The 21,785-nt window shown below is 34.1% G+C and overlaps 3 protein-coding genes across 3 annotated transcripts; 1 reads left to right on the top strand and 2 right to left on the bottom strand.

The window, feature by feature from the left end:
- Positions 1-6,731: 6,731 nt before the first annotated feature.
- On the top strand, positions 6,732-8,251 carry LOC111802324 (ethylene-responsive transcription factor CRF4). The gene has a single exon (XM_023686644.2). The coding sequence runs from the start codon at positions 6,925-6,927 to the stop codon at positions 7,915-7,917; it is 993 nt and encodes a 330-aa protein (XP_023542412.1). The 5' UTR covers positions 6,732-6,924; the 3' UTR covers positions 7,918-8,251.
- A 6,258-nt stretch (positions 8,252-14,509) lies between these two features.
- LOC111801432 (plastid division protein PDV1) lies at positions 14,510-17,013 on the bottom strand. Its single transcript, XM_023685430.2, has 2 exons — positions 16,612-17,013; positions 14,510-15,168 (listed from the first exon to the last, which is right to left on the bottom strand). The coding sequence occupies exons 1-2, from the start codon at positions 16,924-16,926 to the stop codon at positions 14,656-14,658; spliced, it is 828 nt and encodes a 275-aa protein (XP_023541198.2). The 5' UTR covers positions 16,927-17,013; the 3' UTR covers positions 14,510-14,655.
- A 643-nt stretch (positions 17,014-17,656) lies between these two features.
- Positions 17,657-20,398, bottom strand: LOC111801999 (cation/H(+) antiporter 4-like). Its single transcript, XM_023686258.2, has 3 exons — positions 20,138-20,398; positions 18,997-19,992; positions 17,657-18,911 (listed from the first exon to the last, which is right to left on the bottom strand). Exons 1-3 carry the CDS (start codon positions 20,369-20,371, stop codon positions 17,790-17,792), a joined length of 2,352 nt encoding a protein of 783 aa, XP_023542026.2. The 5' UTR covers positions 20,372-20,398; the 3' UTR covers positions 17,657-17,789.
- Between the last annotated feature and the right edge of the window lie 1,387 nt (positions 20,399-21,785).

Here is a 21,785-nt window from a genome sequence, read left to right as displayed (position 1 = left end):
ATCATAAGTAATTATATTAACCGATCGTTGTTAAGAATATGTCATTATCGAGTTCGTACAAAATATTTCGATATCGGTTAAAAAAAGAGATATAGAACAATGAGGGCAATATTTTTTTATTTATATTTTATTGTATTTAATAGATAAATGAATTCCTCCACTAAAAAAACATTGATTAATGTAAGGTAAAACATTGTTGATTGATGTATAAATTACATAAGATGGGAAACCCTAATTTCAACAAAGAAAGACACGTCAGCACCACATGGGGGAGGAAATAAGTAAATAAGATTACTATTATTATTATTATTATGTATGGGTCGGAGCAAAGGCACGGCTGAAGGTCGGCCGTGAACGCCGCCGGTAGCCGGTGGGTTTCGACAGTCGTGTCGGTGGGCCCGCCGGTGTCATTGAGGAAGGGGACAAAACTATCCTTATTCACCTACTTTGGATTAGTGAAAATGGTTAATTAAATGAAGTTGTGTGTGACATGAAATATAATTTTATAAAATATACTTTGGAATTTTAATGTGACACCTACAATCTCTTCTTTTTCACCTTTTATTTTCTTTAATTAAAGTTATTTCTTAAAGTAATTCTCAAATTGTTTGAAAAGGATATTTGATTTTGATCAAACTCTCTATTAAACAATCATAATCACTTTCGTAACATTAATTAAAACGATTTTAATATCATCTTTCTTTATAAATATTATATAATCTTTTTTAACTTTATCATAAAATGATTTCACTGACAATCATTCGTCGTTATAGTTCCATTTTTTATGAGATCTCTTAAAATGACGTTTAAAATATGTAAAAAAAAACTAATATAAAATTAGTTTGTCTAAATCAACCGTCAATAATTAACCATGATTTTACTTTTAGTTTACCCAAAAGACTTTGTCCCAATGTTCTTTACCGTTTTTTTGACGGTATGCCTCTAGAAATCTCTAGTACGTTTAGCTTCACGATTGTATTTTAAATTGAGCACAGTATACTTTTGCACTTATTCCACGTTTAAGGTGTTAGAGATATTCATTTAAGCCGTGGAGACCTGCCTTGAACGGGACAAGAATGAAGAAGTGGGGAGAGAAATCTCTCCGTTTGGGGATAGGGATTATATTCTGATCCCCGTCCCGCTCCAACTCACTTTCTTGCATGAAATCTCCACCCATATAGAATTTGATGAAGATGAGAATAGAAATAGGAGAAGAAGACGGTAATAGACAAGAGCATCTCTAAGTTGATGTATTCGGCCGCTCCCTCCGATTTTCTCATGCATTTTGATAAAAAAAATCTCGACAAACCTATATAAAAAAATATTATAATTTCTACTCGATAAGGGATGGAAAAGAAAAAGGATGAAGACCAACATCTGTTGCTTCAAAATGAAGGTTGTGATATTAAATTGTGGGGTTTTAATTACTTATGGACTGCAACAAAACAGTTGCTGAAGACGAGGGCTTGTAATAAATGTTAATTCGAGCCAAGTGCTAATGAATATGCCATCACATTTACACTAACATTAATCAAGACAGGCCCTCCTTTTAAGAACAGATCTTTTCTTTGTCCTTTTTTTTTAAAAAAAAAATTTATTCTTCCCATGAGAGTTTACTCTTTTTGTTTTTATTTATGAGTTTTACCCACGGATTAAATATTTTATTACTACGTTTTTTTTACGAGGAAAATAGAAGATGGAGAATCGTTTATATTAATTAAAATTGTTTCTCTACGAGTCATTATTACATGCATGTTGATAAAGTTCCACGAAAAAAATGGAATAAAATCAACATATTCGAAGAAAATGAATGATATCATATGCACGACTCAATTATCATTCGTCTCGACACTCACCTTGTACATCCCTGTTATTAATTAAAAGATATTTTGAAAAATGTTGAGTATGAAAAAAGAATATTTAGTAAGTAACTCTCTAGTGAAATCAGATATGCATACATACCACAAGAACATGCACGTATGAAACTTAAATCTTTATTGTCAAAATTTGTCATTTTTATGGCAAAATAGGACAATTTACCCATCTAAACGAGCTGCACTAATTCTCTAGTGGTGCATAAATGGGAACCCTAGGAGACTTTAACCTAGTAGATGGGAATTGACACGCAATCAGTAGGGTTGAGTCTCACCCGTTTTAGTGTCTCGTGATAATAGATGGGTAATTGCCACCATACGTGAAGATACTACATGTAATTCACATTCCTTCATGAGATCCCATAACTTATTTTTCCAACAATAAAACTCAGTCATTAAAATAAAAAAAAAATTCACAAACTTAATTTGATGAGTCCAACGAGCTCAACGAACTACAACTAAAATTACAATCGTTTGGAGGTTGGAACATTACATTCGAACTCAATTTCGAACATTTTTCTATCTAATCCCTCGGTAGATTTGAAGATTTTTTTTTGTCCTAATGTTTAACCAAGAGGGTATAAGGGTTAAAATAAACTATGTACCAATATTTAATGAGTCAATATATGTTGGGGTCACTTTTAATGTAAAGTTTTCATTGATAAGCGTACAAGAGACAATAAAGAGGATGATAAGCTGGCTACACTGAGATCAAGGGCATCTAACATTTTCAATAATTCCTATTAATTTATTAATTATACTCATAATGATACAGAACCAAAAAAATTCAAACCAAGTTGACCATTACTCCCTTCATAACCTAAACTACAGGGATTCAGTTTTTACACTCGATCAAAGGTCATAAGTTGGAACCTTTACGCTCCTGCATATTATTAAAATCATAAAAAAGAATACTCGTTTTTTAAAGATGTTCTATGAAATTCTATATCGATGAGAGAGGAGAAACAAACATTTTTTTTTATAAAAGTGTAAAAATCTCTCTCTAGCAAATTAGTTTAAAAATATTGAGGAGAACCTGAAAAGAGAAAGTTCAAATACGGTAATATCTCCGTTTCATTAATAATATTATTAAAAAAAAGAATACTTTGAAAGTGTGGGGAAAAAGAACAGGCTCCAAAAACGAAGGGGGAAAAATGGACACAAAAACCAAAACAAGACAGCACTTGATGTAGCTGGTTTAGTGGGATTTGGTGCATTGTTTGAAGTATGCATATTTTGACTCATTAATGCCCTAAAACTCCATCCTTCTTTAATTTGTCTTTGACAATTCAATTATGTTCTTTCTCTTATTTATTTATTATTTAATGTTGTTGTTTTGTCGTTTTATGATGACAGGTAGAGAAATAGAAGAAAGTTTGAACGGTCACGGATAGATATTAACAATTTGTATCTTATTACGACACAAATCATTTCAAAACAATGAGAAACGTCATTTGTTTACACATGATCGAGACACGTTTGATATCGACTACACACAGTTTTATAATTTATGCTATGAATGTAGGGATATTTTACGTACGAATATGCTACATCATATATGGTAGGCTTTTGTACTATGTTTAGCTTGAAAAGTTTCTTATCGAACCAATCAAATGCGTGAATATAGCTCGTAATGGACTCCAAACAAACTATCATATGAGTTTAAATATTTGGCATTCATTATTCAAATGGGGTTGAAAAAATATTCTTGTGAACTTTAAAAAAAAAAAAAAAAAAAAAAAAAAATTTGAATCCTTTTAAATTTCATATTTGCTTTTGTTATGCTTGACATGTGTGTTCTTTTTATACGAACTTCTCTTATTAGAAAACTTTCCCTTTTCTTTTAATTCTCTCTAATGCACTTTGTTCGTTTATAGCTTAATATTCTTTACTTTTTTTTTTCATGCATAACTCTTTTTATTAATCCACCTATCCACGTTTGTACTATTGTTATTTTCTTGTCTGTCTATTTTTATAACTATGGTTGCTCTACAAACTATATATTCACTCGCTTTAGACTACTTTTCATAATCATTTTTTTAATTTGTTCCAATAGGTTAATTTTGGGGTAAGGATTTAGGCGGGAAGTAAAAAGATAAGATTTAATCTTAAAATTTTAGAAACCAAGCTCGTTGGTATTTACTATTCAAGTGAATGAAACCCACTCAATTTTTAATCTAAGTTATTTATTTTATTTACTATAACTTAGCCGTTCCGTAGAAATAGAAAAATAGATGTCTACTAATTAAAATATTTGTGAACTAAAAAGGGATTTTTCTTCTAATTATTATTTAATTAAGACCTAATTTGAAGAAAAACATACAATAATTGTACTTTCCCTTTATTTTTTTGACAATAAAAACGACCGTGATCACTTATCATGGAATTACTCACTTTTAGCCCCAAAACGTCGCCGTTTTGTGAATTAATTTTTTCCCATTTTATGGAAAAAAACAATCGAACTTTATTAGTATTAAAATATTCCTTTTGTAAATTAAATGTGATTAATATTTTTATTATTCTTTTCTTGCTTTCCACAAATTAGCAAAAACATTATTTAATCACGAAAATGATCAGTGAAAAAATTAACATTTATTGCTGATAAATAACTTTTTCCTTTTCTTTTTTATTTTTTAATTTTTTGAAAAGCAAAGACGAATTGGAAAAGGTGTGCTAGGTGGGCCCACTGGCGTGAGTTGCGTGTATGATCGAAGGAAGGAAGGAAGGGAGGGAGGGGACGGATTTGTCCGGTTGCCGGTAAAATTTTTATTGTGGGTAATGATACTCTGCGTTGAAGGTCCATGACTTATCGAGGATTATCACGCTTTCCATGGGACCCGCTCGTGTGTGCTCTCTGCCACCGCCATCATGGCCACGTGTTCCAACCACAAACCCACCCTCTTATTTTCTTTTTATTATTGAAACAATTTGCTAAATTGAAGAGGCAAATTAAGATTTTGATATTAAATCATTTTATAATTTATATTCAAATTTTAGAATAATAATATTATTGGAACAATTTTCTAAATTGATATTTAAGAGGTAAATTAAGATTTTGATATTAAATCGTTTTAAAATTTATATTAAACTTTGAGAATAATACTAAACGTTACTTCTTTGGCCAATATAAATTAACATTACTGGTAACACAAAACAATTATTTTAAAAATGCATTTAATTTCCGTTTACAAGTTTGTGTTATGTTCTAAAGATCAATAATAGTAAAAAATCAGATCACAAAATTAATTAAAAATTATTTGATATTGAAGGAAAAGGAAATATTTTCTAATTCCATAATTATTGATTTGGGAAATTTTCTATTTCAAATAATTCATACCTTTTTCTCTTTTATTTTTATAACTCAATGTATATTTGTAAATTACTTTAAGCTCTTTCCAAATATGTTTTGAATCTAAATTTTTATTTTTTCCAAAAATTAATTATTTTGTCGAGATTTTGTAGCAAAATAAATCTCAAAATCTTTTAATTAAAGAAGTTATTCAGATTATCATAAAACGTATTTCTATACACAGTTTATAATTAGGAGGTTTCTTTTTTTTTTTTACCATATCTATTTTTTTTTCATTTGTATAATCTATATATGCAAATCCTTCGTAAATATAAAATCAAAATAGAAATTCTTTTATAAAAATAAATAAAAATTGTTTATTTAACGAATTTATTTAGAAGTAATTATATAATTTTAAAAAAATTAATGCCTAATTCTTTTTTAGTTTCATTTTAGTCTTTATATTTTTAATAAAATTTAAAATGAGTTGTTTGGTGTTATTTTTTTATGGAATTTTTTTGAATAATAATAATAATTTATATGAAATACAAGATATCATAAGATTATTTTTCAAAATTTAAGCTATATTTAAAATAAAAAAAATTAGAATATTAATTTTTTTTTGGAGTATAAATGGAAATAAAGGCAGACAGATGAGTGTTACCTGTCAGTAATTTAATTAGATTTAAAATTGAAAAGATTTTGTTTTCAGTTATGGATTAATCGGTAATTTGGCAAGTGAGTGGACAGAGTGTTTTTATAAACGCAGAGATAAAATAAAATTATTTTATTTAAAAAAGAGTCAAAATTTTTGACTGACTAATTAAACAAGACCGGGTATCCTGGTGTCACGTGACTGGCACCACGAAACTCGAGATGACTCACTTGCTGAGTCACCTCTCTCATATGATTTGTCCGATTGGGCCGTTCCTCATTTATGGGCCCACTTTGGTTACGTGTCGCAATCTTCATCGTCCAATGAAATGCGGCGGGCGGATGGGTGCATCTCCGTCGTAGACAACGGAATCTCATTCTTAAAACCGACCTATCCTTTGAAATTACGCTTTTACCCCTTCGTAGCCCACTTCAGTCAAAAGAAATATAGGGGGAAATTTTTCACTTTTTTAACTTGCGACCTACCTCTGTAATTCCTTTATTTTTAAAAATATCATTACTGAACTAAATATATAAAAAAAAATAGTTAAATGTTCAAAATTCAAACTTTTTAAGTAAATAGAGGAATCGGGCTAAATTTGGATTAACCCACTAATTATATTTTGATATAAATACCTATTTTAGATTAAAAATCAGTAAATATATTTATAAAAAAAAAAAAAAAAAAGATGAAAATGGTAGGAGATAAAAGATAAAAAGAAAATATGAGAGAATATTAAAAAAGGGAATTTGGAAGGAAGAGTTGCCAAATTGAGCTATTGGGATCCTATAAAACAGCGATTTCAGTGTGTTTGGAGTCCTGAGAGATTTCTGAAACAGTACTTAGCCAACGCATCTCTCTCAATAAATACTCTTCTTCTTCTTCTTCTTCTTCTTCTTCTTCTTCCTTAAAACCCCATTACTCCCACAAAACACGACCAGGGAACACTCCCAACAACCGTGTTCCTCACTGTGTCCTTTTCACTCTCTTTTTCCTCTTGTGTGAATTCACAAAACGAAAAACTGTCTGTTTATTTGACTTACCCTTTTCGCCCCATTCTTCTGTAAAATCCCCCATTGTTCTCGCAGTTTCATGCTGAATCTGCCATGGAGGATACTCTGTTTTCTCCGGTTAAGTTCACAGAGCACCGTAGCTTCACCAACAAATTTTCCTCCAGGAAACAGCCCCCGTCCCAAAATCGACTCGTACGGATTGCCGTCACAGACCCTGACGCCACGGATTCGTCCAGCGATGAAGAAGGGGAGTTTTTTGAGAGACAGAGAGTGAAGAGATATGTAAATGAGATCAAAATCCAGACTGCCTCTCGAAATACCCTTTTACCCAGTGCCCGGAAGAGGCCTGCCGCGGAGGGTTCGGATTCACGCCGTCCGGTGAAGGCGGCTCCGGTCATGAATGGGAAGAAATTTCGTGGTGTACGCCAGCGTCCCTGGGGTAAATGGGCGGCGGAGATTAGAGATCCGGCCCGCCGTGTGCGGCTCTGGTTGGGGACTTATGATACGGCGGAGGAAGCTGCTATGGTGTACGATAACGCCGCCATTCAGCTTCGAGGGCCGGATGCTTTGACGAACTTTGCAATACCGCCGCCTCCGCTGCCGGAGACGGAAGTTGAGGCGGCGAATATCCCCTCTATTTCCGGTTCCTATGACTCCTCCTGCGAGGAGTCCCACAATTTATCATCACCGACTTCAGTTCTACGCTTTAGAACTCCGTCGCTGGAGGAATCCGAAAAGCCCCAAAACTCCAGCGGGTTTCAGAAACCGCCGCCACCGCCGATTCTGCCGATGGCCGATGACCAATTACGCGAATGTCAAGGCGAAACTTCGTTCTACGAGGAGTATTACACCGATTTCCCCAAATTCGAGGACGTCTTCCAGCTTCCGTGCTCCGAATCTCCGATGTTCTTGGAGGATCAGCCACTGTTTCTTGAAGAAAGCATATATAACGAAGGTTTCAGTGATTTGTTTACAAATTTGCCTGATGATTTTGGGTCGCCATTGTTGTCTTCGTCGATCAGTCAAGTGGGCGAGGACTATTTCGAAGATATTTTGATGGGATCGGACCCATTGGTAGTTCTGTGAGTGGCGCGTTGGAGAACCGGGCGGTTGGGCGGCGGTGGACCATCGCTTCCACCGATGTCGGCGGAATTTTGTTAGGATATCGCATCTCTGGAAAAACGGCTATTTTTGCGAGTTTTCCTTTTTTTTTTTTTTTTTTTTTTCTTTTTGGTATACTTTCCTTTACCCGTTAACATAATCTGGGGGAAGTTGAGTGGACCGGGTTTGCTAGAGATATTTATTTATTTATTTTCCCTTTTTCTTTTTTGTTTAACTCAATAATTAAGGTTTATTATTATTATTATTAAGAATGTATAATGTGGAACGAAGAGTTTTGTATAATTTTATCTTAAATATTTTCACAATTTGTCTTTTGTTTAATTTTTTTTTTTTGGGGAGTACTTCCTTATTTTATTTATGTTCTTTACAAATAAATAATATATATATATTATAAACATGGTCTCCCAAGGTTAGATTGTTCCATTGAACATCATGTCTGCAAAGTTGCTTTATTAAGTCATTCATTATTCTTTTCAATCTCTCAATCCCTCATTTTGCTGCAACACTATGCTCTTTATACATTTAAGGTTGTCGATGTCGTGCCTTGAGTCATTGTCAATGAACCTCATCTTAAATCTACCATTATTTTCCCTCACAGCCATGCACACGTTGGAGTTTGTCATACGCGCTCCATCAAATCTCACCAAAACAAGATATCTTTGCCTCCGATTGAACACGAAACTTGAATGATTACGCTTTGGTTCAACACATCACATCCAATACAATGCACATTCTAGTTCAACACATTATGACACGAAGTACAGGTATAGATGCAATCTAATTGAGTTGCTGGGGACTCGGTTGGATTTTAACTTGATTGAATACTAGACAAAAGAAGCTTGCCCTTATTGAAATTTTGGTTGTCGAGGTAAGTAAATTTACTATTGGAACATTTAGGGTTTGATTGGATGAATTGTATGTTTTAGAATTAGCACGTGTCACTGACACTGAACATTGGATATTATGCAATTAGCATATGTTATTACGATGATTCATCATAAATTTTCAAGACTTATAGTCATACGTCATACATTAATAAACGATAAAAGACATTGATGTTACACCATATCATAGAATAATTGTCTTTCTTTCGTTTCCTTACACTAAAACTACATTTTCGAGTCATGCATCAAGCACCCACACATAATGACAATACATTATTTCACATTCCTTTGATAGCGCGAACATATACATTCTCATAGTGAAGTCTAATTTTACGTGTGAGGAGTGATGATAGTCATAATCATGTTGCATAGTGTGCATTTCCCGGTCCCAACAGGGAAGCCGGGATACTTTATGGGGTGGGTGAGTTTGTGAAAAGGAAATAAATGGGGGTGTAGTGTTAGTTAAAAACAAATTGGTGTGATTAATGGTAATGTCAACTTCCTTTTTCTTCATTTTGTCAAACCCTGTTTTTGTGGTTTCAAGGTGACAGAACAGACTAATTTATTTTTAATATCTTAAAACACCTAACGCCCTTCTTAATCACTATTTAAATACGCATTTATTTTTGGTAACCTCGTTTTTAAATGCAAATCCCTCTCCCTCTCTCTCTCTCTCCCCATATATTTCAATTTCAAATGGATACTAATTAATTACTTATAAATATACAATAAAATCTGAATAATTTATTGGAAAAAGGAGGGTAATAGAATAAGCAAGGACAGGGGTCACGTGCACACAGCACGCACAATCATTTTTCTGAGGCCATAATTGTAATTAACTATTTTCTTAAAAAATAAAATCCAATGTTTATAATTAATAATTGTATTTTAGAATCAATGTCTTGTGCGAAGGAGAGACCACCCCATGGGACAACCTGTCCTTCCTATTTTGCTTCAATATTACTCTAAATAAATTTAAATAACTTATGCCCCCACTCTATTAATCATTATGTCTAAGATCTTCCCTTTTATGTATTCTTTTTCTAAAATTATAAAATAAACCATAAATATTTTTACACTAAATTTTTGTTTAAATTTTTGTTTAAATTGTCAAGTCACGCCCCAGTTACACGTACTACAAATCACAATTACAATTAGAAGTAAGTTTAATATCATTTTTGATGAGCGACAAGTTTGTAATTAATTTCGTTCCTTCCATTTTCATACATGTTGGCCTATATTTTTTTTGTCTTTTAAGGAAAAAAAGAAAAAAAAACACACAATTTGATTCATTTAAAAAATAAAAATGGAGAGGAATTTAAATTAGAAAATAAACCCAAATAATTATTATCCTTGAGAGAATTTATTATCTCATTCAATACATGGTATGTTCATATTAATAACATTCAGCCAATCGTACACAATTTTCAATGCTTTTTTTTTTTAAAAAAAAATTTAAATTTATTGATGAATTTACATTCTTGTATTTATTTTTTTCGTACATCTTTTATATCTATTAAATAATTGACTTATTGAGCACGATAATATTCAATATTTTGTCGTCTATTATTATTATTATTATTACAATTCATCCCATTAATAATTTTCAAAATAGTTAAATATTCATGTATTTAAGGTTAATCTACATAAATTAATTTAATTATTTCAAATAAATACTTATTTATGATTAGTAAGAGTATTCAATTTATTTAATTTAAACTTTTTAAAAATTATTTTTTCATATTTTTGTATCTAATATATATCTCTTAAAATATGTCCAAATTTTAATTTTATTAATTATAAACATATTTTAAAGGTATCGTTGAACTAAATTCATTTATATTAAGGTTGAAAATATAATTTCTCGTGAATTTGACACATGATATTCACTCTATCATTAAGTCACGGATGGAATTATATAAATTAAAATAATATTAGTTGAAAAATAAATAAATATAACACTAAAAAACCAGAGAGAATGAGAGGAGAGAGAGAGTGAGGAAACCTAAGAGTGAGATTTCGCAAGAAAAAAAAAATGATGACAATATGATTGCAAAATAATTTATTTATTATTTAATAAAAAAAAGAAAAAAAAAGATTGATATTTTTAATTAATTAAGTTAAAATTTAAATAAATATAAATAATTAAAAACTTTTATCATATTATGATTATTATAGCTATCCTTCTGTCTTATCTCATCAGCTTGCCTCCTTCACGTGAGGGTATTAATTAGTAAATTTTCATTAATTTTTGTACTTAATTAACTTAACTAAATATTTTGGGTTATTATATATATTTTTAATTCTGACCCTTGAATCATGAGTTTCCAATCCACTATTTAACCCATGCTGGTTGTGGTAATAATCATTAACCCCTTAATCTTTACTTTTACGTAATAATAAAAATCTTAACTTTTTTTAATTTCCTCTAAATATTTTAAACTTTTTTAGATTTAAAATGTCAATTAATTGTATTGGAATAAAAAAAAAAAATAATACTACACTTTCGATCTATAAAAAAGAAAAAACATAGCTACAGAATAATGAGTTATCATAATACTTTTTTATTATTTATTTTCAACAACTCATTTATTAAGTAGAAAGGTAATAATAATAATAAAAATAAAAAAATAAAAAATTTCCAATTTTAAAGGAGAAATTTTAAAATATTTTATAAAATAGTTTTAGTTCGATAAGATTATGAGTATTTATCTTTTTATTTTATGATTTTGTATATAAAGTAATTATGAGAAATTAAATTGATAGAAGAAATTAGAAATCATTTATTGGAATTAAAAACACTATTCAATTATTAGCGAGGACAATGAAGGAACAAGAGATAATATTTATGGCAGCTAACTGTATAATAATAATTATTTTGTTATTATATTTTTTTTTATGAATATAATTGAAAAAAAAAAGGGTTGGAAGGACAAATGCATTGAGCTGTAAAGGCAAAAAGAGCTCCCAAACAAAACAAAACCCAAAAAAGGAAAAAAAGGAATTTCATAGAATAATAATAATAATAATAATAATAATAATCCGTTTATCAAACCAGCCAGGAAAGGAGGCTAAAATTTTATGCTTAAATGCCAAAAATCAATAAAGATAATATTAAATATCAATTTAATTTCGTATTTTTAATAAAATTTAAAATTCGTGCTTAATTTATTGAATTTGAATTATCATGAGTAATTCAAAATAAAGATTTTTTTTAAATTTTTTTTTTTTATTTTGTTGGTCCCCTACGACCTACATGTCTCTTATTTTCTGCCACTATGAGCCTCAATTCTCTCCCACACACACCTTATTACTCCTTTCCCAATGCTAGCTTGGGTTAGGTTTGTATATTGCAAGTGGTATTTGTTTATCATCATCTCAAACCTTTCCTAATCTTTTTCGATAAAAGTGTACGTGGTTCTTCGGTTCGATTCATTTTTGACATAGATAACGTCGGATTCACATGTTTGTTTAAGATTTTAAATCACAAAATTTAAAGTGTGACATAAGTTTTATGATAAGTTATAAAAATAAGAGAAAAATGGGAGTTTAATGTTTTGTTAGGAGTGATTATGTATGTTATGATAAGTTATAGTTAAAGATATATTCTTAATTTTTTTTAAAAAAATTCATATTATTGTTATTATTATTATTATAAATATAGATTAATTATTGTTATGAAAATCTTCCAAATATGTAATAAAAAAAAGAAATTTAATTAATAGAGTCACTTTTTTAAAAATAATGCAACCAAATAATTTTATGATATAAATGGATGAAAAGGAATCAACATGGAAGACTTTGGTAAGAAACAAAAATTGGATGTGATTTGTCACTGTCACATCTTCTTAACAATCTGAAAACATCGAAAAGTTAAAGAGAGGAGTTTGCATAATAATTTACATTAAATGAACCATGATAAACTTTTCCAAAAAAAAAAAAAAAAAAAAAACCAACGATACTGGGCCGAGGTTGATTTGACCCGGAATGGGACAGGACCCACAAGGGTAGGGCCGGTCAGATAGTTGACCCGGAGGTTTGTAGGGCCGGGTTCAGTCACAAAACCCAAGGCTCATGCTTAATTAGTGGAAATCAAGAAGCTTTCGGCCATGGGATTTTGGTCTCCATTCACAAATCTGTGGGGTCCGGTTTGGGTCGACCGGATCAAAGTTCAACGTACGGCAACCAAATGTGGGACCTACGAAATATGTCTCTATTATCTTAGGTCAATGTGACATGTGAGCAAATTTCTTAATCTATTTTTTTTTTTTAAAAAATCTAATACTAACAAAAAAAAAAGAAAAACTAGAGTTTATTGTAGGGTTAATTATTGAAATTTGGTCCTTTTTTTTTTTTAAAGATTTTTATTATGACCCTTTTTGTAAAATGCATTGAATTTTGACAGAATTGCCCCACATATTCATAAATAAATAAAAAATTCAAAAAAAAAAAAAAAAAAAAGCCCCGCTCTAGGGGGGCCCAAATAAAATGGGGAAAAAAAAAAGGTATATAATTAAAGGAGGAGAAAACAGGAAGAAATGGTGTCAGATAAGTAACATGTGAGGTGTATGGAGGGTTCCTGCACCCAATTACATTTGTCCCCTAATTTTACTCCACGTGGCAGTATCATCAATAGTCAGCATGCCTAATCACTCGACACGTGGCTTACATTATATTAATGAATTGACAAATTTAAAATTAATATCACTGGAGTAATGAATGCAAGGGACCCGTTTGGCTCCGACAACAAAAGGGTCTATGTGGGAACGGGACTTCAATGTCTTTGTTGGTGGATTTTTGTTTTTCTCTTCCAAATTATAGCTTTCATATTTTAAATATGGTGTTTCACTTTATTTAGCGATTTGGATAAACACGAATCATTAATTTCAAACTCCATGATAAAAAAGAACAAAGATTCAATCAAATTGTCTCGCGAAGATTTGATTTTTTCTAAGAGGATGTCGACAAAATCATCTTTTCAAATGATAATTCCTAAGGAGTGGTATGCAAGGACTTTTCCGAACTAGATATATGCTTTGATTATAAAGATCAACTTACCGAGAAGGGAGTTTGATTTTAAGGTTCACTCGCCGAGCGAAGATAAAAAAAACTAACCCTAATATGCAAAAAAAGAAAAAAAAAAAAAAAAAAAAAGGAATTTGAAATGCAGCATTATGTATAGAAGGATCTGTGAAAAGATTTTTGATGTGGACAGAAAGGAATGATCTGTTTTGTAGTAAAAGAGAAATTTGGGAGTGATTCATGGGGTGAGATTGAAGAGTGATGCATGCAGGCTTTCAAATTAAACAAGTCAAAGAAAGCCTCACCGGACATGGCTACAAATCAACATCAAACACTTAGCCGGCCGACACTTCCACACGTGGTCAAAGAAGATTTGGTTTTCTGTATAAACAGTTAGCTTCTTGAGTTCATATTGACCCACGTTCAATCATTTCTTCATTTGTTCTTATGGACCCTAATCTAGTTGTTCTACATTATGGGTATTGGGTTTGGGTCTCTCAAGGTCAGGACCTAATGGGGAGAGAGCTGTATTCAGGCCCAATGGACATGTCCTTTACTTGATCACTTCACAAATCTTGGTATTGCATTCATGAAAGTTTGTTGGAGAAGATTTAAAACTCTCTATCCACTACACATGACAACCTCAAGAATGGTGATGAAACTTCTAACAACTAAATCAAATAATTTTCATACAACAGACATGATCATATTCGACTCATTCCACAGGATAAGCAGCTGACATTTAGTGAAGCAGATAAGAGATGCATCAAAGCTTGAAAAGTTTAATATATTCACACTAACCCCTAGCTGATAACACGTCGAAGTTGCGGAAATCTTCGTTTGGGGAAGATCCTTCGAGCCGAGATGTTCTCCGAAGATTTCTGTTGAAGGGAATATCGTCTTTCTCAGGTGATGGCTCCTTGTATGCTATATGGTGCATATGCAGAAATGCAAGCATGCTGATTGCAACCAGGGCAGCATTGCCAAGTATCCCGCCCACATTATCCATTTTGAGGGATTTTCTTGCTATGTCGAGAGTTGAGAATAGCATCTTGACAACAATATTAGACCTCTTTGAACTGTTCAATGCAAGCTTCTCACAATTTGGGGTAAATGGTGGAGCATCTTGTTTCCCATGCGAAGCATAGTTAGCAGGATAACGTACATCTCCAACAAACGCTAAGGCTTCGCTGATGACTTTATAGTTCTTACCATGATGTTCAGCCAATCTCATTGCAAGAACAATCCTACTTTGCTCTAGTCGTGCAATTGCAGCATCTCTATCAACCTGTTGTTGCACTTGCACGGTCTGCAAAATCGAAACAATGAATTCGCCAAAGAGATTGTCAAGACTCAAAAAATAATATGTTCCCCCTAATGAAATACTTATCATCGTAACCCCACAGGCAAGAAGAAATAAAAGAATGCTGTTCATTACTGCTTTCATTTCAAACTGAAGCATCTATGTTTCCATTAAAGGTCTTCTCTACGCTAAGCATCTATGTTTTGTCCGTCCTATGAATATGAAGAAAAAGCTCAATGTCACAGCCCAAGTCTACCGCTAGTAGATATTGTCTACTTTAGCCCGTTACATATCGCTATCAGTCTCACGGTTTTAAAACGCATCTACTAGGAAGAGGTTTCCACACCCTTATGAGAAATGCTTTGTTCCCCTCTCCAATCGATGTGGGATCTCACAATCCACCCCTCTTGGGACTCAGCATCCTTGCTGGCACACCGCTCGGTGCCTGACTCTAATACCATTCGTAACAACCTAAGTCCACCGCTAGCAGATATTGTCCGCTTTGGCCTGTTATATACCACCGTCAACCTCACGATTTTAAAACGCGTCTACTAGGGAGGGGTTTCTACACCTTTAATAAGGAATGCTTCGTTCCCCTCTCCAACCAATGTAGGATCTCACACTCAACCTTGTTCAGAAGACTGTCTTCGAAACAATTTGCTGAGCTTGTTTTTAACTAATCACTGAATGACTGGTAAAAGTTTGGTATCTGCCCATGATTTCTAGAGGGATGATTTCCATTGATCTAAAAAGCAGTTCATTCATAGAAGACACAACTTTGTTTTTCTGGAAACCATCCTAAACAGCCGTAAGAAATTCAAGAAAACTTATGGCTTCAAGAACATTAAAATAGAAAATTTGTAGCTGTATTGACATTCTGATTGACACACAATTGCCAGACTTAATTCAGCTTAGCGTATAATCTTAATGAAAAAAAATGAAAAGGAACATCCTGTAAAGCTCCCTGAATCATGATTTAGAAGTTGAAACAAGACCAAGTAACATAACTATTGCATTCAAATTATCTCAACAGCAAGCTTTCTTTCCCCCTTAACCCTCTAAATGATGGAACAACAGAAAGCTTCCAATAACCAGAGACCAAGACAAACAGACGCGACAAGAAATTAACACATTCCCATCTTTAGCTAAGTGAACACAAATTAAGGAAAATGAATTTAAGATTCCTGTTTTCAATTTTCCAGACAGCAGAAAACACAGAAAATCATAAATTACAGATGTAATCCCGATTGGGAGGTAAGAACACTGAATTAAACCGCAAACCAAGCTAACAGTACATAATCTGGTGATTCGGGTAATAATGGAACCCCCAAAAGGATCGAAACAAGGATTTCCTGTTGTCTCTTCCGTCAAATTCGTCATCGATCAGAAAAAGAATAGGCGTTAATTAATTAAAAGAAGCGCACGGAATTGGGCAAAAAATCAACATACATGGAAAAATTCAAGCTGATCTTCGAGATTCTCAAGCGCAGTTCGAATGGCGTTTAGACTTCTGGCCTCCTGGATAGCCGAATCATCGACGTGGATCCGGAAGTCCCTGACGAAAGGGGAGGGGCCAGCAGGGTTGTGAGTGGGTCGGGCACTGGGGGACTTAGAATCCTTGGTGTCGGATTTCCTGAGATTTTGGGTGGAGGTGAGGAAGTGGTCTCGGGTAATGGAGTGAATAGCTTCACTGAGCTTATCGTGAAGGTCCCAAATCTTCTCGAGGATAACCTCGATTTCCTCGATTTCCATGTCCCATTTCATGGCGGGAAAGGGAAAGACAGAGAGGGGAGAAGAGAAGAATGGAGAAGGATTTGTTTGGGGGAAGGTATCTGAAGCTGAAACTGTTTGGATTCAGGTTTTGGGCCACAAAAATTTCAAATTTTATTTCCAACATTTTTTTTTTTTTTTTTTTGGGGTTTTTCTTCTCAACTCGGCCCGTATTCGCTTATAGAGACTCGCACGTGCTTTCGTCCTATGTGAATATTTACTTTTTTTTTTTTTTTTTTTGATATTCACCTCTTTCAGGCTTTTCGAGCTTCATCTCAAGGTTTTTATAATGTATTTGCTATGGAGAGGTCTCCATACCCTTATACCCCTCGTTAGCACTTGTTCCTTTTTTCAATCGATGTGGGGTCTCACAATCCACTCACCTTCATGGTCCATCGCCCTCGTTGACACTTGTTCCTCTCTCCAATCGATGTGGGATCTCACAATCCACACACTTTCAGGGTCCATCATTCTCTCTTGGCACTTGTTCCCTTCTCTAATAGACTTGAGATCTCATAATCCACCCACGTTCAGGGTGACACTCGTTCCCTCCTCCAATGGATGTGAGATCTCACAATCCATCCCCAAAAGGGACTATGCATCATACTCATTTCCTTTTCCAATCGAGGTGGAATCTCACGTCTTTTTTATCATTAACAAATTACTAAACATGAGTACATACACGAAAAATAGTGTAAAAAAAAAAAAAAAAAAAAAAGATGGTTAGGAAAGAAATGAGAGATTAATGCAATACATTAGGAAAGAAGTTTCCCATTAATGGACTTGTATAAAAAAATTTGGGGATCTAGTTGTGTTGAGGAGTGGGATAGTGGGATGATGAAATGAAGTATATATTACTACTTCTGTTGTTGTATTACCAAGACAGAAGTTCTTGTGTTGATATCAAGTGATGCAATCAAATCCCCAAGAACTCCAAGCTCTGGAAACTCATTCCATTCACTTAGCCCTGATGTTTGAGGCGATGATGACTCCAACCCTTTTCTTCTTCCTACGATCATCAGATCATATTGATTCACTATTTCTCTGAGTCTCAACGCTGTTTGAGGCCCATCTTCACTCTCTTCCTCTATGAACGTCACCCTCCCATCCCCCATGAATGTCGTTTTGAAGTCCTTGATCACCTCAGAGTCAAGGATCTTGTCCCATTTGCTGGACCCATCATCCACTGCCGACCCAAGTTTCAGGACTGTTAGATCAATCTCTGAGTCCCTTGCCATTCGTTTTGCAAATGAAATGGCCTCTCGATCATCACTCCCTCCCATGAATATCACACAGACTGAATACTTGCATTTCCCACGCCCTACTGATGCCATGGAAGCCAGGCTCCCTAAACGCCCTTTGTCAGCCAAAATGGCCACCGAGCAAGGCGCTTTCTCAATGACACTGCAGTTCAAATGTCTCATTGTGTTGTCCTCTTGGTCTATCAGCCCATCACTTGTCCATGTCCTGTGGAAACACAATATTATGAGGGATGTGAACTTGTCCATTGCCAATTTGTATACGTCGTTGTGCATGAACTTGCTTGGTGAGATTGTGGTGAAGCATTCAGCATACACTGCGCCTGAATTTTCCTGCTCCAAGTGCTCAAAAGAAACGATGACATTTTCTGAGTAGGCCGGTTGGTCCCCAATTGGCTTGTCTTCCTGTCTGTGGGAAATGAACACGGGGCTCGACCGCCCCACGAGCGCGATCAGATGGAGCACGTAAACCGAGATGGGGTTGTCTGGGGTTGGACATGTGATGTTCAAAAGATGAATCAAGCCATAGATGTTTTCGTTTTTGTGAATGCAAGCGAGGATTCTCAGCTCTGAGTTGGGGCTCATGTGCATGATGCTCCTGTTCTGGTTGCTTGCTTGTTTCCTTGAAAGGTCATTCACGCATTTCACTCCAATTGGCGCAAAGGTTGCAAGAAGGAATATGAAAAATGTGATCCACCCCATCGTCCCTTTGCTGATAACCTGCAAAATCAGCCAAACCCCACAAGAAATAAGACAAGATTCTTACACAATTAACAACAAAAGTAGAGAGGAACAGAGAAAATACTCTGTATTCAGTGTAGAGTGAGGTAAAGGCCAACTCAACAACACCCTTGCAGCTGAGAATGAGGGACAGCACCAAGGAATCTCTAGTGCTCAGCTGACAATACAATGAGCCAAGAAAGACACACGAGAATTTGACTACACTAGTTATAAAGGCAAGAATTACGGTAACTCTTGTAAAAGCAGCCCCATATGCTATGAAAAGCTTGGATAAATCCACCTTGAGAGAACAAGTAATGGCAAACAGTGGCACGAAAAAATCTGAAACAAAGGATTCCATCTTCTCAACAAAAGAATATCCCACAGGGCCTCCATCAGGAATGGCCAATCCCAACAAATAAGGCCCTAAGATTACTGAGTGCCCCAAAACAGTAGATGTCATAGAAGAAAGCAGAACCAAAACAAAAACTCCTTGGGTACTACCACGGCTCACTGGCTTCCCTTCAGGTGTTCGTTTCAGAATCCAAATCACTGCAGGCCTAAACAAAAATGACACCAAAAAAACTTGAACAAACAATGCTCCAAATGAATAATACACTTTTGCAGCACTCTCTCGTGTCAGTTGTTTTGTAGTTAACATAGAAATTAGGCTGAATATGTCTGCAACTAATGCTGAGGACAGCCCCAAACGACCAAGTTCTGTGCTCACGATTTTCAGCTCATTTAAAAGTGAAGCAATCACTGGAAATGAGATCATACTTTGCAGTGAAGTCATTAATGGGAGCTTTCTTATCTCTTCAACAGTTAGGCCTTCGTGGAGAAAAGAACACACAAAAAGACCACAAAATAGAGGCACAAGAACTGAAGGCGTTCCAATTATCCATGCTTTCTTGCCTGTTTGCATAGTCATTCTGATATCCATTTTGACTGCTGTTATGAACAAATATAGCGTGTACCCGAAATATGATAGCAATCCCAACACCTCTTCACTGTCAATCCTAAAAAGCTTGAATTTTGCTTCGTCAAACGCGCCCCAGGAACAACCAAATATCATTCCAGTCTGTTTCAATTGCAAACATCATCAAATCATTAAAAGGGTTCCATTTGTTATCGATGTTTTAACTGTTAAGCTACGCTCAAATTGTTCGTATTCATGTATTTAACAATTAACCCAATATAGAACAAAGTGGAATGTGTAGAGTTACCAAAATTTGAGAGGAAATTTTGGAGGCCCCAAGACGCTTGAGAAGCAGCTGAATAGTTATCATCATCAAACCGAACACAACCAACTGTAATTCCAAGAGAGGCAAGGAACTGTTGAGCCACCATTGATAGCTATGAGCCTTTGCCCACAAACCATCTGAGTTTACGAAAGGCAACACACTCAAACAAATTTGGTTTGTCCCGTTTGCCGTGGAGTTATGCTTAATCAGCGACATATTCTTCTTCTCTCCGACCACACGACACAGACAAGAAGATCCAAAGGAACAAGAACAAATGGAAAAACAAAGAATGTTTGGAGTTTCTGCTTCAAAGTTGGCGTCTTTTCAATTGGGTTTGGCTCGATAAGTTGTTTCCTACAACCAATACACGCATCAGGGAATAAAAACAAAGACAACGAAGATTTGTTCAGTTCTTTGTTGTGTGTTGGGTTTCATTTTCCTTGTTTGGAAATTTGTTACGAAGCAAAGTTCACGGTGAAAACAGAGACATCACTAAGGTCTATGAATAGTTATTATAGTTAACAGAATCTTCAGAGATCCAAACTGGAAAACACAAAAATAGTTCAACAAGAATTGATATTTATCTGTTCATTAAAACCAATGGGTTTCTGTTAATTGATTTGCTGAATAAGAAAAAAAAAAAAATGATAAAATAAATCTCACTTCCTCAAGCTGTTCATGTTTGATGAAACGACAACATTTTGAGAGATGTGGTCTAGTGCCAATTAAGAAGGAGATATGGATATGTTTCTGTGGCGAAAATATTTTCGAGCGAGATTTATTAAACATATATGTCAAATTCATCAAATTTGAACGTACCTCATAATATAACAAAAATTATTAACTATAACTCAATTTTTTCACATAATACTTTAAATGGCCATATTACGGTTGTCTCAAGAGGGTCTGGGTGGTAAGGTCTTATATGCATGGCCACATGTTTTTTTTCTTTCGTCATCTTAGTCTTACTACAATCTCAATTGAATACAGGATGAGAGTATGAGACTAAAATGAGAAAAATTGTAATCGTATTAGTACCCCTATGGAAAATGATCTAAAAACGGCTGAAGTGCAAAACTATTCGGTGGTGATTCGAATGCCAGAGCTATCAGCATGCTACTCGCCTGCGCGCGAAGCCGACCACCCAGCCACGGCAGGGGCGCCTGAGAACCCACTTTTGTCTAGTTTGACTTTCATTTACTTTGCTTCAATTTTGATATTGATCCTAATTTAGCTCGAATCAGGACCTATCAGTGAGTTTTCAGGAAGTTTGGAGCTTCCAATGAGTGGATACTAGCATGCGAGCTTAGACAAGTAATACCTGTAGGGATCACTAAGATGTGCTAGCATGCAAGCTTATCTTACATTAGGTGGTTAAAATTAGGTGGTTAAAATAAGCATGTTTAGAACTTTAATGAGCTATATGGATAAGTGTAGTATGTTAAAAAAATTACGAAAATCCCTCTAGTATGAGAATAGAGGACGCATGTATATTAAATGGTTTCCGTTGTACTAGAATGGAGGATGGAAAATTTGTGATATGTACTTTAGATGTTAGATAGACGTTATCTCCACGTTGATCATGTTTAAATTGTATGTTAAATTGTATGCTAGATTCAGGTGAATGTAT

This window comes from Cucurbita pepo, chromosome 9, assembly GCF_057944985.1.
Source record: "Cucurbita pepo subsp. pepo isolate OVF chromosome 9, ASM5794498v1, whole genome shotgun sequence".
In the NCBI taxonomy this organism is placed as follows: domain Eukaryota; kingdom Viridiplantae; phylum Streptophyta; class Magnoliopsida; order Cucurbitales; family Cucurbitaceae; genus Cucurbita; species Cucurbita pepo.
This window is presented reverse-complemented; position numbering and strand designations above follow the sequence as displayed.

Coding starts and splice junctions, on each gene's coding strand:
- LOC111801999 (XM_023686258.2), bottom strand. CDS start 20,371: ATGTCGCTGATTAAGCATAACTCCACGGCAAACGGGACAAACCAAATT. Junction 19,993..20,137: donor AAATTTCCTCTCAAATTTTG/GTAACTCTACAC, acceptor CAATTGAAACAG/ACTGGAATGATATTTGGTTG. Junction 18,912..18,996: donor CACTCTACACTGAATACAGA/GTATTTTCTCTG, acceptor CTGATTTTGCAG/GTTATCAGCAAAGGGACGAT.
- LOC111802324 (XM_023686644.2), top strand. CDS start 6,925: ATGGAGGATACTCTGTTTTCTCCGGTTAAGTTCACAGAGCACCGTAGC.
- LOC111801432 (XM_023685430.2), bottom strand. CDS start 16,926: ATGAAATGGGACATGGAAATCGAGGAAATCGAGGTTATCCTCGAGAAG. Junction 15,169..16,611: donor ATCAGCTTGAATTTTTCCAT/GTATGTTGATTT, acceptor TCGATTTTGCAG/ACCGTGCAAGTGCAACAACA.